The sequence below is a fragment of the Panthera tigris genome, chromosome A2 (assembly GCF_018350195.1).
Source record: "Panthera tigris isolate Pti1 chromosome A2, P.tigris_Pti1_mat1.1, whole genome shotgun sequence".
Lineage (NCBI taxonomy): Eukaryota > Metazoa > Chordata > Mammalia > Carnivora > Felidae > Panthera > Panthera tigris.
Window position 1 is genome coordinate 152470121 of NC_056661.1, and position 14690 is coordinate 152484810.

Here is a 14690-nt window from a genome sequence, read left to right on the forward strand (position 1 = left end):
TGGTATGTCAGCACCTAGAACGGTGCCTAGCGACATGGGTGGCGTTCCAATACTAGATTCATGAATGACAATATCAGAAACAGGAAAAAAAAGACCCTGGAATACCGCAAATGGCTCCGAACTAGTTTCTATGAACCAAGTGAACGAGAACTGCTGGTCACCTTTCTCCAGATTCGGGAACCAGGTCCATTATTGGTTCTTCTCTGTCCAACACCCATTTAAATTGCCAAAACAATAGAATAGTACCCAAAGAATAAAATTTTTTTTGATTTAAGTCATTCTTAATTTCACCATCCAACGGAAGAGATTTCTATTCCTTCCTATTGCCCTCTGGTTTTGGTCATGTGTGCACACTGTTGCACTTACCATGCATATTAATTCTTTTAAAAAAACTTTTGATTTGAGGGGCACCTGGGTGGCTCAGTCGGTTGAGCATCCAACTCTTGTCTTTTTTTTTTTAATTTTTTTTAACGTTTATTCATGTTTGAGAGACAGAGACAGAGCGTGAGTAGGGGAGGGGCAGAGAGAGAGAGGGAGACACAGAATTGGAAGCAGGCTCCAGGCTCTGAGCTGTCAGCACAGAGCCTGACACGGGCTCAATCTCACGAACTGCAAGATCATGAACTGAGCTGAAATTGGACGCTCAACCTACTAAGCCACCCAGGAGCCCCAAGCGTCCAACTCTTGATTTTGGCTCAAATCATGATCCCAGGGTCATGGGATCGAGACCCGCCTCGGGCTCTATGCTGCACATGGAGCCTGCTTAAGATTTTCTCTCTTTGTCTCTCTCTCTCTCTCTCTCTCTGTCTCTCCCCGTCTCTGTCCCTTCCCCCCACAGCCCCTGCTCCCAGGCTCTCTCTCTCAGAAAAAAAAAAAAAAAAAGTACAAAATATAAAGAGGCCTCTGATGGAGTATCTTTGGAGCCTGGATCAGGATCCCTGCTTGGAATTCTGTCTCTCTCTTTCCCCCTCTTTCTCCTATACCCCTCCCTAACTCCTGTTTTCTCTCTCTCAAATAAAATTTAAAAATTTTTTTATATGTTTATTTACTTTTGAGAGACAGAGATAGAGCACGACCAGAGGAGGGGAAGAGAGAGGGAGATACAGAATCTGAAGTAGAATCCAGGCTCTGAGCTGTCAGCACAGGGCCCAATGCGGGGCTCGAACAGACCGCGAGATCATGACCTGAGCCGAAGTCGGATGTTTAATCGACTGAACAACCCAGGTGCCCCTCAAATAAAATTTTTAAAAAATTAAAAACAAAACAAAACAAAAAAACCTTGATTTGAAATACAACATCTAGAGGCACCTGGATGGCTCAATCAGTCAAGCAACTGACTCTTGATTTTGGCTCAGGTCATGATCTGACGGTTTGAGTTCGAGCCCCATGTCAGCACAGAGCCTACTTGGGACTGTCTGTCTCCCTCTATCGCTGCCCCTCCCCCACTCACACAATAGCGCTCTCTCTCTCTTTCTCTCTCTCTCTCAAAAATAAATAAACATTTGAAATACATCTAAAGAGGAAAAGTACAAACATAAACTTGGGAGGTTGCCTTTTTCACTTAACAATATCAAATTTTGACTTTACTGCATGGTTTTCATAATCATAATTTTAACCAATACTCCAATGAAATTCAATACCCTGTTTTAATCACTATCCGACCACCCTACAGGCTGTTCCTCTACTATGGCATATCAAATAGGCTTTAATAAACATCGTCATGTTCATAGCCTTTTTTTTCCCCCTTCTGAATTATTTCCTTAAAAAGATTCCTGAGACCATGAAAAGGCAATCGTATTTTAATATCTCTTGATATGTATAACCAGATTGCTTTCCAAAATACAGTAGCTGGTATAATGTTTTTTGGAGGCTTAATACACAACAATTGGTACAGGGCCCAAATGTGAGGTACCACCTGGAATGTCAAGGACGCGAGAAAGTCTTCTTTACCTCTTTCAAAGCACCTGTAGGGCTGATCCTGAAAGGGCAACTACCCAACCATATACAGGGAGCGTCCCAGGGGTGCAGCTGAAAGGACAGTACATTTAGAGGGAGGGCAGTTCCTGCCCTGATTTCTTACTAAACACAACAGATTGGTAGAAACTAAACTGAAAGCCTTCCCATGGCGGCTCAAACAAACATGGCAGAAGGCAAAGTCTCTAGAAAAAGGGATGGATAGGGGCACCTGGGTGGCTCAGTCGGTTAAGAACCCGACTTCAGCTCAGGTCATGATCTCAGGTTCATGGGTTCGAGCCTTACGTCGGGCTGTGTGCTGACAGCTCAGAGCCTGGAGCCTGCTTCAGATGCCGTGTCACCCTCTCTCTTTGCCCCTCCCCTACTCACGCTGCCTCTGTCTCTCAAAAATGAATAAACGTTAAGAAAAATGTAAAAAAAAAGAAAAGATAAGAAAAAGGAAAAGTGATGGATAAAGCCACTAACCTAGATGATGAAGCCCAGAAGGAACAGGGAGGTTTTACAATTCTGAAGGCACCAATGGGTCCAAAGTCTCTACTGTAGTCATCAGCACCTGAACTTTTGCCTCGGCCTGGGAAACAGCCCGTCCATTTAGTCCAATGCCCGCATTTTACAGATGAGGGAGCTGTGGCCCAGACAGGCCAGGTGCTGTTCCCAGGGTTACACAGAGAGCCAAGTCTCTCCAGCACAGGTCTCCACTGGCTTCCACACCACCATCCCGCGTGCCTTGCTAAAAAGGAACCCTGATGCTGTGTTCAGCGTGTATATACACTCTGCTCCCATTCCCACGTGCACACCGCGTGCCAGATTCCAACAGTAGGGGTCACTGCCAAACGCAGAGTCTTACCCATAAAACTCAGCTCGTAGCTCTGTGAACCCGCCTGAAATGGCACAATTCCCCTCGGAGAGCACAGAAAGAAAGACTCCAGGTACGAAGAGTCGACGTTTGCAGCTTGCTGTTTGTCGACCTGATTGAAAAAAAAAAAAAGGTAAAGACACTCGAGGGTAGGCTTTTAAGAAACCTCTGCCACTGTACCTTACACAATTGTATTTTAGCCACGGGACTTAAACAGGAATGCAGCTTGCCTCCCAAACCAGGCTGTAAAGGTTGCCAGGCTGGGGCCACGTCTCAAGGCCTACGTGAAGGGTCTAGACATCAGAATGGATGGGTAAAGGGAAGCGTGTGGATTCTAGTGAGGAGACAAGCTAGGCCACCATTCCACTGTCCCCACCCAACGCAGGGCTGGCAGACCAGGGCAGACTGCACGTAAGCCCGAATAGGAGGGGTTCCCAATATTTAATGGCAAGGAGACACTTGTTCATCATGATCTAAACTGGAGGAGTTAATGACAGCAAGTTCCTGCTGGCAGCCTATGATGGGGAGGGGCTACTGGTCCCTTTAATGACACTCTGGATTCTGAGGCTTTCAGCTACACATACCCCTACTCCTTCCCCAGTGAAGATGCCTGCCGGATATAAGGCGAGGGGGCCACAATGAAAGCCTTCAAGGAAGATGTCTTGAACTAGGTCTCTTTAGCCTGGAGAGGAGTATGGTAAGGGCAGGAAAGCTGGGTCCCAACACCTGTACACGGTGTAAAGCTGGAATAAACTAGAATGTGGTTCAGGAGGTAGCACCAGGACAAACGGGTGGAAGCGACAAGGAGGCTAAGGAGGCTAACTTTAGAAGAACTTTCTCAACCGCATTATCCAACAATCTTTTTTAATTTTTTTAAAATGTTTTTTATTTATTCTTGAGAGAGAGAGACAGAGAGAGACAGAGCATAAGCAAGGGAGGGGCAGAGAGAGAGAGGGACACAGAATCCGAAGCAGGCTCCGAGTTGTCAACATAGAGCCCGACGCGGGGCTCGAACTCACAAGCCGTGAGATCATGACCTGAGCCGGAGTCTGACGCTCAACCGACTGAGCCACCCAGGTGCCCCACAGCATCCAACAATTAAGCCACCCCGTGAAGATGTTTGTTGCAACAGCTGCTGGGACATGATCTGTCAGGATCATTGTAAAAGAGACTACCATCCTTGGCGGGCAGTAAGAAATGAGGTATCCAAGATTAGGTAGATGACGGCCCGGGTAAATCACATGCCTTCCTACGACCCCAAAGAGCAGTGACTTGGGCAAACGCCTGTGAACACAGGGAGCAGCAAGGTAGGTCTGTCACCTCTGGGGACACTGGTTTGCCAATGCGAATCTCTGTCCTCATCTCCCATTCTGACAGCTGAAGTCCTATATCTCTGCAGGACCCCATTCTAGGCTGGAAGGAATTTACTCTAGGCCAGGGCCTTTCAAACTCTAATTTGTATGTGAATCACCCAGGAATTGTTTTAAAATGCAGAATAAAGGGGCGCCTGGGTGGCTCAGTCAGTTGAGCGTCTGACTTCGGCTCAGGTCACGATTTCGCGGTATGTGGGTTCGAACCCCGCGTCGGGCTCTGTGCTGACCGCTCAGAGCCTGGAGCCTGTTTCAGATTCTGTGTCTCCCTCTCTCTCTGACCCTCCCCGTTCATGCTCTGTCTCTCTCTGTCTCAAAAATAAATAAACGTTTAAAAAAATAAAAAATAAAAAATAAAAAATAAAAAAAAAAATAAAATGCAAAATAAAATTCTGGGAACTGTGTTTTAATTCTGCATTTCAAAGAGCTCCCACGGTGCCAATGTTGTTGGTCTGTGGACCTGATTTTAACCAGCAAGACTCTCACGTCTAGATCAGCATTGTCCACTGGAACGTTCTGGAACATTTCACTGGACATGTTCTCTGTGTTTTCCCCTGTGATAGCTGCTAGCTACAAGTGGTCGTAGAGCACTTAAATGTGACTATTGTTACCGTGGAATTGAATAATTCGTTTTGTTCAAATTCAATTAACTGAAGTTTAAAATTAAACAGCCACAAGGGGCTAGTGGCTGTCCTACTGGACACACCGAGGCAATTTCAGTGTCTGAGCATTTGGACAGCCTCTCAAGCTTCACACTTGGTTCTCCTTCAGGCCCTTCCCTCACACTGTACTCCAGTTCTGATTAAGTGAATGAATGAATGAATGCATGGTAGGGTCTTTGATTATTTTTTTTTCTCCCAAAAGACTTGAATGTGTATCTCATGTTCAGTAGCCAGGTCTTGGCTTTTGTCCTGTGCCTACATTACTGCCTTGATCTAGAGCTAAGGCGTGTCTTTGCCTCGGGTGGTTCTCTCGGGCCATAGGCTCCCTGCCCCTCTACACCAGCTGTCACAGGTACACCAGCTGGTAAACATCTCCTTGGGTCCGGATCCGCCTGATGCAAACCCCGTGACAACCAGGCCCCGCCCTCCAGCTGTCACTCTGTCCTGCACCATTGCTGCCCAGCTGCCCGTCCATTCAATCATCATCCTGCCCAACATCACTTCCTCTCCCTGTCTACCATCTATGTAGGGCCAAGTCTTGGTTAAGCACTTGAACTTCCTTAAAAGGATATCAAGTCTACATTCCGGAGAGTTCACAGTCAAAGCATATGCACCTGCCCTGGGTTGACAAAAGCTGCTGTTGTCTCCCTTTCTACTAGGGGGGCTCCTAACCCAGAAATCGCAGTTGCCCCAACTCATATTAAAAATTCAATTGCAGGAGGGGCACCTGGGTGGCTCCGTCTGTTAAGTGTCTGACTCCTGATTTTGGACAAGGTGGTGATCTCACGGTTGGTGGATTCCAGCCCCCCGTCGGGTTCTGCGCTGACAGCATGGAGCCTGCTTGGGATCCTCTCTCTCTCCCTCTCTCTCTACCCCTCCGCCTCACTCTCTCTCTCAAATAAATAAGCTTTAAAAAAAGAAAATAATTAATAGCTGTTGCTGTTGATAAACACAATCCCGGAGTATATGTTTGCTACAAAATACACCAATACAGTGGTGTATAACGTGAAAACGCACTAGTTCAACTACACCCATGTGCCATGGGTAACCATGTAGGTGTCAGACGTTTTATTAATATTTTTTCCTGAAGTGGCCGAGTTTAAACAAGAGCCTCCACAAGGAGGAACGGTACTCACCTTCTCCCCATACTGAACCCATCTGTCGGATTTGCTCCTCCAGTACCAAATCCATTTTGTGGCAAAGACAAAATTGGTCAGCACTGTGACAGATGAAGGTGTGGAGATACGCCGGATAGGATTACAATTACAAACCATCATCTGGAAGTTGATGTTTTTATTTCCGATAGAAAAGCTGAAGGGGAGGAGTTTAAAGTTAACAAAATACCACCCCGATGTTTATAGCAGCATTACCAACAACAGCCAAACTACGGAAAGAGCCCGGGTGTCCATCAACTGATGAGTGGATACGGATATAGTATATCTATGCATATATATATAAATACACAATGGAATATTACTCAGCCCTCAAGACGAATGAAATCTCACCATTTGCAACGACATGGGTAGTGCCAGAGTGTATTATGCTAAGCAAAATAAGCCAATCAGAGAAAGACAAACACTATATGATTTTACTTATATGTGAAATTTAAGAAACAAAACAGACGACCACATGGTCACCTGTGGTCATCAGGGGGTAAAAAAGAGAGGGGAAACAAACCATCAGGGACTCCTAATGACAGAGAACAAACTTGAAGGTTGATGGAGGAAGGTGGGTGGGGGATGGGCTAGATGGGGAATGGGGACGAAGGAGGGCACTTGTTATGATGAGCACGGGGTGTTGTATGTAAGTGACAAATCACTCAATTCTACTCCTGAAACCAATATTGCACTGTACGTTAACTAACTAGAATTTAAACACAAATCTGAAAGGAAGAAAATTAAAAATAAATATAAAACTGTGCCCACAAAACTACTGATTGGCTTAATATTAGCAACTCATGGTAGGTCAGTTTTTTCAAGTAATACTATTTTTTTTCTAAATTTTTTTTTTTAACGTTTTTTTATTTTTGAGACAGAGAGAGAGACAGAGCATGAACCGGGGAGGGTCAGAGAGAGGGAGACACAGAATCCGAAGCAGGCTCCAGGCTCTGAGCGGTCAGCACAGAGCCCGACGCAGGGCTCGAACTCACGGACCGTGAGATCATGACCTGAGCCGAAGTCGGACGCTTAACTGACCAAGCCACCCAGGCGCCCCTCAAGTAATACTATTTAAATAGTTACATAATGTGGTCCAAGACCTTTTCAGGAAGCCAGGAAAGTCAAAGTTATTTTCATAATAATACTAAGACATTATTTGCCTTTTTTACTTTCATATTCTCACAGGTGCACAGTGGAGTTTTCCCAGAGGCTACACGATGTGTGATTCTACAGCAAATTAAAGAGATTTGCAAAAATATAAAACAATGGCATTTTCTAGATGAATTTTTTTGCTTTGTTTTGGAAAACACCTACTATTTATACATAAATAGTTACTACATATGATAATATATACTTATATAAACATAGTTATATAAAAATATGGTATTTATGTTACCATGTAATGAGTTTGTATTATTTTTCAATGAATCCATAAAAATTGAATTTTTCTCCGTTTTGATTTTTAATATGGTAAATACCGACAGGTACAATTCACATAAAGAGAGGTTCTGTGGGATTCTCAATATAGTTTAAGACTGTAGAGGGGACCCGAGACCAACAAGTGTGAAAATTACTGCTCTAAGAAACACCTCCTACATCAGTGGTTCCCAATGAGGAATGGAGACATTTAGCAATATTGAAAGACTTTTTTGGTTATAACAATAAAAATCTAGTGGATAAAGGCCAAGAATGCTGCTAAACAGCCCCCCAAAAGTAAATAATTTTCTAGCCCCAAAAGTCAAGAGTGCTAAGGTTGAGAAAGCCAGAGGCAGATTTTCCTAGGGGGGAAAAACACACCTAGAAACAAGTAAGTAGCTGATGCTACCCTCTAGTGGCAAAATGCAGCAACACAGAATCTCCACCAAAAATTCACTATACAGATGACATGTTTGCAATTTCCCCCCAGAGAATTCCCTTATAGGGGCGCCTGGGTGGCTCAGTCGGTTGAGCATCCGACTTCAGCTCAGGTCATGATCTCGTGGTCTGTGAGTTCGAGCCCCGCGTCGGGCTCTGTGCTGACAGCTCAAAGCCTAGAGCCTGTTTCAGATTCTGTGTCTCCTTCTCTGTCTCTGCCCCTCCCCTGCTCATGCTCTGTCTGTCTCTCTCTCTGTCAAAAATAAATAACCTAAAAAAAAAAAAAAAAGAATTCCCTTATAACAGGAAGGACAGAGGAGGAGGAGGAGTTGTTGTTAACAGAATCATAAACACAGAAAACAAATTGGTGATTGCAGAGGGGAGGGAGTGGGGGGATAAAGGGAAGTAAGAGATACAAACTTTCAGTTATAAAGTAAATCACAGGGATGAAAAATACAGCATAGGGAGTAGGGAAGAAAAAAAGAATTTCCTTTAGAAAGCTAGGAGGCACTTTATAAATACGGTCATGTATGGTATCACCCAATTCACCCCTGGCAAAAACAGGTAAGTTATCCTCTTAGATACCTCCAGGATTGAGAAACTAGCAAACACAAAGGAAGGTATAAAATGCTAAAGCAGACAACAAAATGAGCCCTAGAACTGTATGAAATTACTCAAATCGCGTTCTACAACTATGACATTGAGCCAAAGGCTAATTTTGAGCTACAATCACTGTACTTTCCATAGTCCTATCATGAGCTGACAGTAACACAAGCTGACCTCTGTGTTGTGTTTTTCTGCAGGACATACTGATAATAACTGTGTCACTGTTTAAATCATATAAATTTGTTGGGACACCTGGGTGGTTCGGTCAGTTAAGCATCTGACTTCGGCTCAGGTCATGATCTCCTGGTTTGTGAGCTAGAGCCCCATGTCAGCAGGCTCTGCGCGGACAGCTCGGAGCCTGGAGTCTCCTTCAAATTCTGGGTCTCCCTCTCTCTCTGTCCGTCCCCCCAGCCCCCCACCCCCACCCCGGGTTTCGCTCTGTCTCTCTCTCTCTCTCTCTCAAAAATAAATAGAAACGTTAAAAAAAAAATTAAATCACATGAGTTTGCAAATAGTCCCAGAATCCCTAGTATTAATTAGCCAGGCTCTTCGTGACCTTAAATCTACCCAGCTCGCGTTTTTCTTCATGAACTCGGCAGGCATTTGCCATTTTAATTTCAAGAGTTATCTCAAACTTGAAGGGGATTCTGAAGGAAAATGGTTTTTCCTTCTCACCGTAAGCCTAGCACTATGCTTCCCTTTGATGGCACTGTGGACCTCAGAGGCCAGAGTCTGGCCACCAACTTACCTGCGGATCTGGGGGTCACAATAGGCCTTCTCAATGTTCTCCATGGGCTGGAGGTCCATCCAGGTGTTTGCAAGTAATATCTGCCACCGGTAAGGCAGGTGGAAGTGAACTTTGTTGCAGCTTGCTACAAAGACAGAGAGAGGGGGTCTGAGGATCTGGTGAGTGGGCGTTCTAACAATTCAACCAAGTTCATTGCTGACGTTCCCCATTGAGGGCTGCCTTTCCCACCCTGCCAGGCTTGCATGCTAACACATTTCCAGGCTACGCCTTTGCCCATTCCGGTTCCGGCCCACACTGCCCCATATCCGTTTGTTCAAGTTCCCTTATTACCAATAGAGACTCATCAAAAAACAAAACTTCCGGGGTGCCTGGGTGGCTCAGTCGGTTAAGTGTCCGTCTTCAACTCAGATCATGATCTCATGGTTCATGGACTTGAACCCCCCATCAGGCTCTGTGCTGACAGCTCAGAGCTTGGAGCCTGCTTCGGATTCTGTGTCTCCCTCTCTCTCTGCCCCTCCCCCGATCGCACTGTCTGTCTGTCTCTCTCAAAAACAAATGTTAAAAAGAAAGAAAAGAAAAAAGATAGGAAAGGAAAGGAAAGGAAAGGAAAGGAAAGGAAAGGAAAGGAAAGGAAAGGAAAGGAAAATTCCCCTCTCCTCAAAGAGCACTTTATCCACATGGAAATCTGAGGTCATTATAAGTTTATTGTTACCCTCTCTGCACCCCCAAGGGGTATGTGGAAACAAATCGCTCTCTAGCCATCAGCAACTGTATTTCCTTGAAGCCCCGGCCTAAGATTCAGCTCTTCCAGAAAAATTCCCTCACTCAACTCTATTCTTTCTTTTAAATTTTTTTTAATGCTTATTTATTTTTGAAAGAGATAACTGGACAGAGCGCGAGCAGGGGAGGGGCAAAGACGGAGACACAGAATCCAAAGCAGACTCCAGGCTCTGAACTGTTAGCACAGAGCCCGATGGGGGCTCGAACCCACCAACCACAAGATCATGATCTGAGCTGAAGTCGGATGCTAAACTGACTGAGCCATGCAGGCGCCCCGTGCAATTCTATTCTCATCTGATTTGTATTTTATATTCCCTTAGCCAGTACTCAGTATCCAGTTGGTACTTACATGATTTATGTACTTATTTAATGACATTTTCTCATTTGTGGATGTTTGGATGCCCACCTTAATTACAAACTCACTGAAGAAAAGCGTGCATCATTGTTTAGCTTACGCCCCCTTTGCGTGACTGGCATAGGGGTACACACTCAATACACCGCTACAAAATGAATGTTTACTGAATGATAAATTAACATCATAAGGGGGCGCCTGGGTGGCTCAGTCGGTTGAGCGATTGACTTCAGCTCAGGTCATGATCTCACACTCCGTGAGTTCGAGCCCCGCGTCGGGCTCTGTGCTGACAGCTCAGAGCCTGGAGCCTGCTTCAGATTCTGTGTTTCCCTTTCTCTCTGCCCCTCCCCTGCTCATGCTCTGTCTCTCTCTGTCTCAAAAATAAATAAAAACATTAAAAAAATTTTTTTTAATTAACGTCATAAGCCCATTAATACAGGAATACAAAAAACAGTTCTGTCCTTCAGTTTTTAGTATGTCATGTTTACATCATTTTGAAAGGCTCAAAAGATGTGTGATTACTTTGAAACCAAAAGAGGCAGGTTTCGACATCCCAGGAAAACCCAGAGTGGCAATGACTATGGTCTGGCTGATTGAAAAGTATATAACCATTCATCAAGTCCGAAACTCACACTCCTTAGAATGGCTGCTCTAAAACCAAACCAACTCAAAACAAAAAGCAAGCGTTGGCGAGGACACGAGGAACTCAAACCCTCGCACACTGCTAGTAAAAATGTAAAATCGTGCAGCTGCTGTGGAAAATGGTGTGGCAGTTTCTCTAAACATCAAACACAGAATTGCCCAAACAATTTTTTTAATGTCTATTTATTTTTGAGAGAGAGAGAAAGAGACGGAGTATGAGCAGGGGAGGGGCAGAGAGAGAGGGAGACACAGAATCTGAAGCAGGCTCCAGGCTCTGAGCTATAAGCACGGAGCCCGATGCGGGGCTCTATCTCATGAACCTTGAGATCATGACCTGAGCCGGAGTCAGATGCTCAACCGACTTAGTCACCCAGGCGCCCTGACAAAACAAGTTTTTAAAGAAACACAGAATTACCATAATATCCAGTGATTCCACTCCTGGGTGTATACCCCCCCCCAAAAAAGCGAAAGGGAGCGAAAGTGCCAGGGACTGGAGGGACTGGAGGCAGCAGGGGAATGAAGCGTTGCTGTTCAGACGGTATTAAAGGTTCACTTTTGCAAGAGGAACAAGAGTCCTGGATTTTGGTGGCATAACAATGTGACTCTAACACTCCTGAACTGCACACTTAAACATGATTAGGATGGGGCACCTGGGAGGTCCAGTGAGTTAAACGTGACTCTTGATCTCGGCTCAGGTCATGATTTCATGGTTCGCGAGATCAAGCCCCACGTTGGGCTCTGCGATGACAGCTAGGCACCTGCTCGGGATTCCCTCTCTCTCTCTCTCTCTCTCTCTCCTTCTCTCTCTCTCTCTCAAAATAAATAAATAAACTTAAAAAAAATGATTAGGATAGCAAAATCTGTGTTATGTGTATTTTTCCGCAATTAATTAAAAATGAAGAAAAAAATTAAAAACTTGATTTTGAGAACACAGGGCAGCATCTTCCTTTTCCGACACAGGTCAGTGAGTCTAAGACCACTCAGGGGTCAAGCAGAGGAGATCCAGTGTGATGCACACATCTGGGGCTGAGCCATGAAAAGGAGAAAGTGGTAGGACGCTGAGAGGACAGCCAATTGTCCCAGGCACTGTTCCATGGGAAGCCTGGTGGGAGGGCACAGTGACCGGGTATGGCTCCTTGGCTGGAGGGCACACAGTCTGTGGCATGCAGACTCAGGCCATGTGTGAGGATCAACTGTGACGAGCCCACGGCCCAGAAGAGAGACAACGCCTCAATGGCAGGACATGAGCTGTGAAAATGCGTCGGCCGGGAGACCTTTATTTCTGGGGATTTGTTTTTTGTTTGTTTGCTTTTAGTAGATGACAACATGGGTCTGACTAACTAGAATATTTTACCTAAGGCCAAATTACAAAAGGAAAAAGTCTACCATGCAGGGGTGGAGAACCCAGGCTGGCTGGGCAGTTTAGGGTCAAAACCCAACTTGGCTAGTTACGTATGTGAGGTTTTAACCTCTCTGTGCCTCTAGTTGCCACATCTGTAAAATGGGTTAACAACAGAACCTACTATTAGGGCTGACGTGAAGTTCAAAGATGATGGACCATCATCAGGTATATGTTGACCATGCACCTAACATACACTAAAAGCTCAGTAAATGTTGGCCGTATTACTACTAATAAAGCTTCTGCTTCTAGAAAGTCTTTAAGTAACTCACCAAGGTGACAACCTTTACACAGATGGTCAAGACAAATTTCCTGTGGGCCACAGTCATCCATCCTGGAAGAGCTGGTATTCTCAACGTCAGATGCAGAATCTATAAAACAAAAGAGAATGCACGTATGCCGATCTCAGTGTTTAAACCCAAAATCAAGACACCTGACCTCACAATGGGAAAGAGTATCTGTAACTGGGACCATGTTCGAGAAAATTCTAGATTCACGTGTTGCTCATGAGAGCCTAGGCAGCCCCTCCATAAAAGCCAACATGAACATTTGGGTCATGTGAGAGTGATGCTTAAAAATAACCAAAAATAAACCAGGGCCAACCTAGTCCTGTTCTCAGTAAATGAGGCGGCTTATTCCACACGATACAACTGGTTGGTCCTTCAACCTTCATGTCAGTCTCCTCAGCAGTAACACCCCTTCACCTAACCTTCCGACTCTACGTCCCTTAGTATCTACTGGGGAACATCCAAAGAGAAGCCACCGGCCTGCTGCAGACACAAGTCATGGGGCCCCCTTTGTCCTTCAGTGACTTACACAGATCACAGCTTGGACCTACAAGGTCACCGGCAGGGCCAGCAGAGATCTGGGCAGGGTTCGGACCATGGGTTGCATAGGCTGCAGCTCTGTTGCTTGAGAAGGATGTAGAAGGTGGCACCTTGGGCAGAGTGCTGACTTGTGTGGGGGCAGGGGTCTCCTGAGGAGTTGGCAGGCCTTGGGCTCCCAGACCCAGACTTCTGAAGTACAACACGTTTTTATCCCCTCTGCAGGTCAATGTGAAGCCAAAACCAGAGGCACCAGTCTTATTTACATCAGTGGTTTCGTCCGCAACTTGACTAGAGCCATTTGCTGTGCTGTGGATGGATTTACCAGGCCAAACTGTCTTCTCACTGTGGTTACTGTTCACAGAGGCCGCTGCTGGATCGGCGCCATCTGTAATTTTGCCAGTGGTCTGGAGACCACCGTGAGTAGTTCCAGTGTCCTGATTCCTAGGTAACGATTTTTCTCTCTGTCCGCTGGTTGTGGTTTTGTAATTTAGAGAACTTGTGGAAGCTCCATCTGGGGCCGCGCCATCAACATTATTATTGAAAAGCGAGAAATACTGGACATTCTGATTCCCGCTTCTGCCCTCGGCATTCGTGCCATCTGTGGAAAGCATCCCCGCGCTCTTTCTGGTGGTTGTGGTTTCAGGTGTCTGTGGAGAAGCCAGAGGGGAGCCAGGGGCAGCCCGACTCTGGGCAAACAAACTCCCTCTCCCGGTGCCTTTGTCATTCAGCCAGGACGCAGGGCCCCTCCGGTTGGAAGCTGGCATTGGGTCAGAAGGGAGGGAAGTGCTGCCTTGATTCCCGAAAAAGAGATCCTCTGGACCGCCATTCTCTGAAAACCGCTGGCTTCTTTCCATTTGACCTGATCCTCCAAGATTATCAACCTTAGGCGAGACCGGGGAAGGCTGAGGGCAATCTTGACTTCCCAAATGCATGAACTTGTGGGCCAGCTCCCCTACGGGCATGTCATCCAGGGGAGGCCTGTGGCCGATCTGATCTGAACTGGGGGTGCTGGACTTCTGAGTAGAAGCGGAAGCAGGTGGGAGAAATTCTGGACCGCCCTGAAACGATCGTTCTCTGCTCTTGCTTCTCCCTCTGTATGCCACATCTCTACGATGGGAGCAAGGAGCTAGGAAAAGAAAAACACAAGGAAAATTAGCATTAACAGGATTAGGCTCTTGCTACGGTTCTTCCTCAGCTTTTCCGAGTTTGCTACCCAAGCTCTATCAAATTACTTGTCCCAATCTGGTGTGTAAAAATCTGGAGCAGCTTGTCAAGAGGACGAAGGAATCTGCTCTTGTGCTAGTAAGAAATACCACCCCATGGTCTCAGATAAGAGTCAGAGTGAACCTGGCTCTTCTCGACTTCTCTCTTGAGACTCAGATATGAGCCCTAAGCCCCCACACTCACAGGTGGGGCTGTCCACTATGCTCTGGTTCAAGCCAACAGTCAACCGCTATGGCGGA

The 14690-nt window shown here is 45.8% G+C and overlaps 1 protein-coding gene across 5 annotated transcripts in view; it reads right to left on the reverse strand.

Moving 5' to 3' along the window:
- Positions 1–14690, reverse strand: part of ZC3HAV1 (zinc finger CCCH-type containing, antiviral 1) — a 62469-nt gene that overhangs the window by 21389 nt on the left and 26390 nt on the right. For all 5 annotated transcript variants that reach the window (XM_042973294.1, XM_042973300.1, XM_042973301.1 and 2 more), the window contains exons 4-8: positions 13217–14353; positions 12673–12771; positions 9228–9351; positions 5999–6173; positions 2822–2942 (exon numbers count right to left, since the gene is read on the reverse strand). In XM_042973294.1, the coding sequence (XP_042829228.1) occupies positions 2822–2942; positions 5999–6173; positions 9228–9351; positions 12673–12771; positions 13217–14353 (1656 nt within the window). The remainder of the gene's footprint in view (positions 1–2821; positions 2943–5998; positions 6174–9227; positions 9352–12672; positions 12772–13216; positions 14354–14690) is intronic.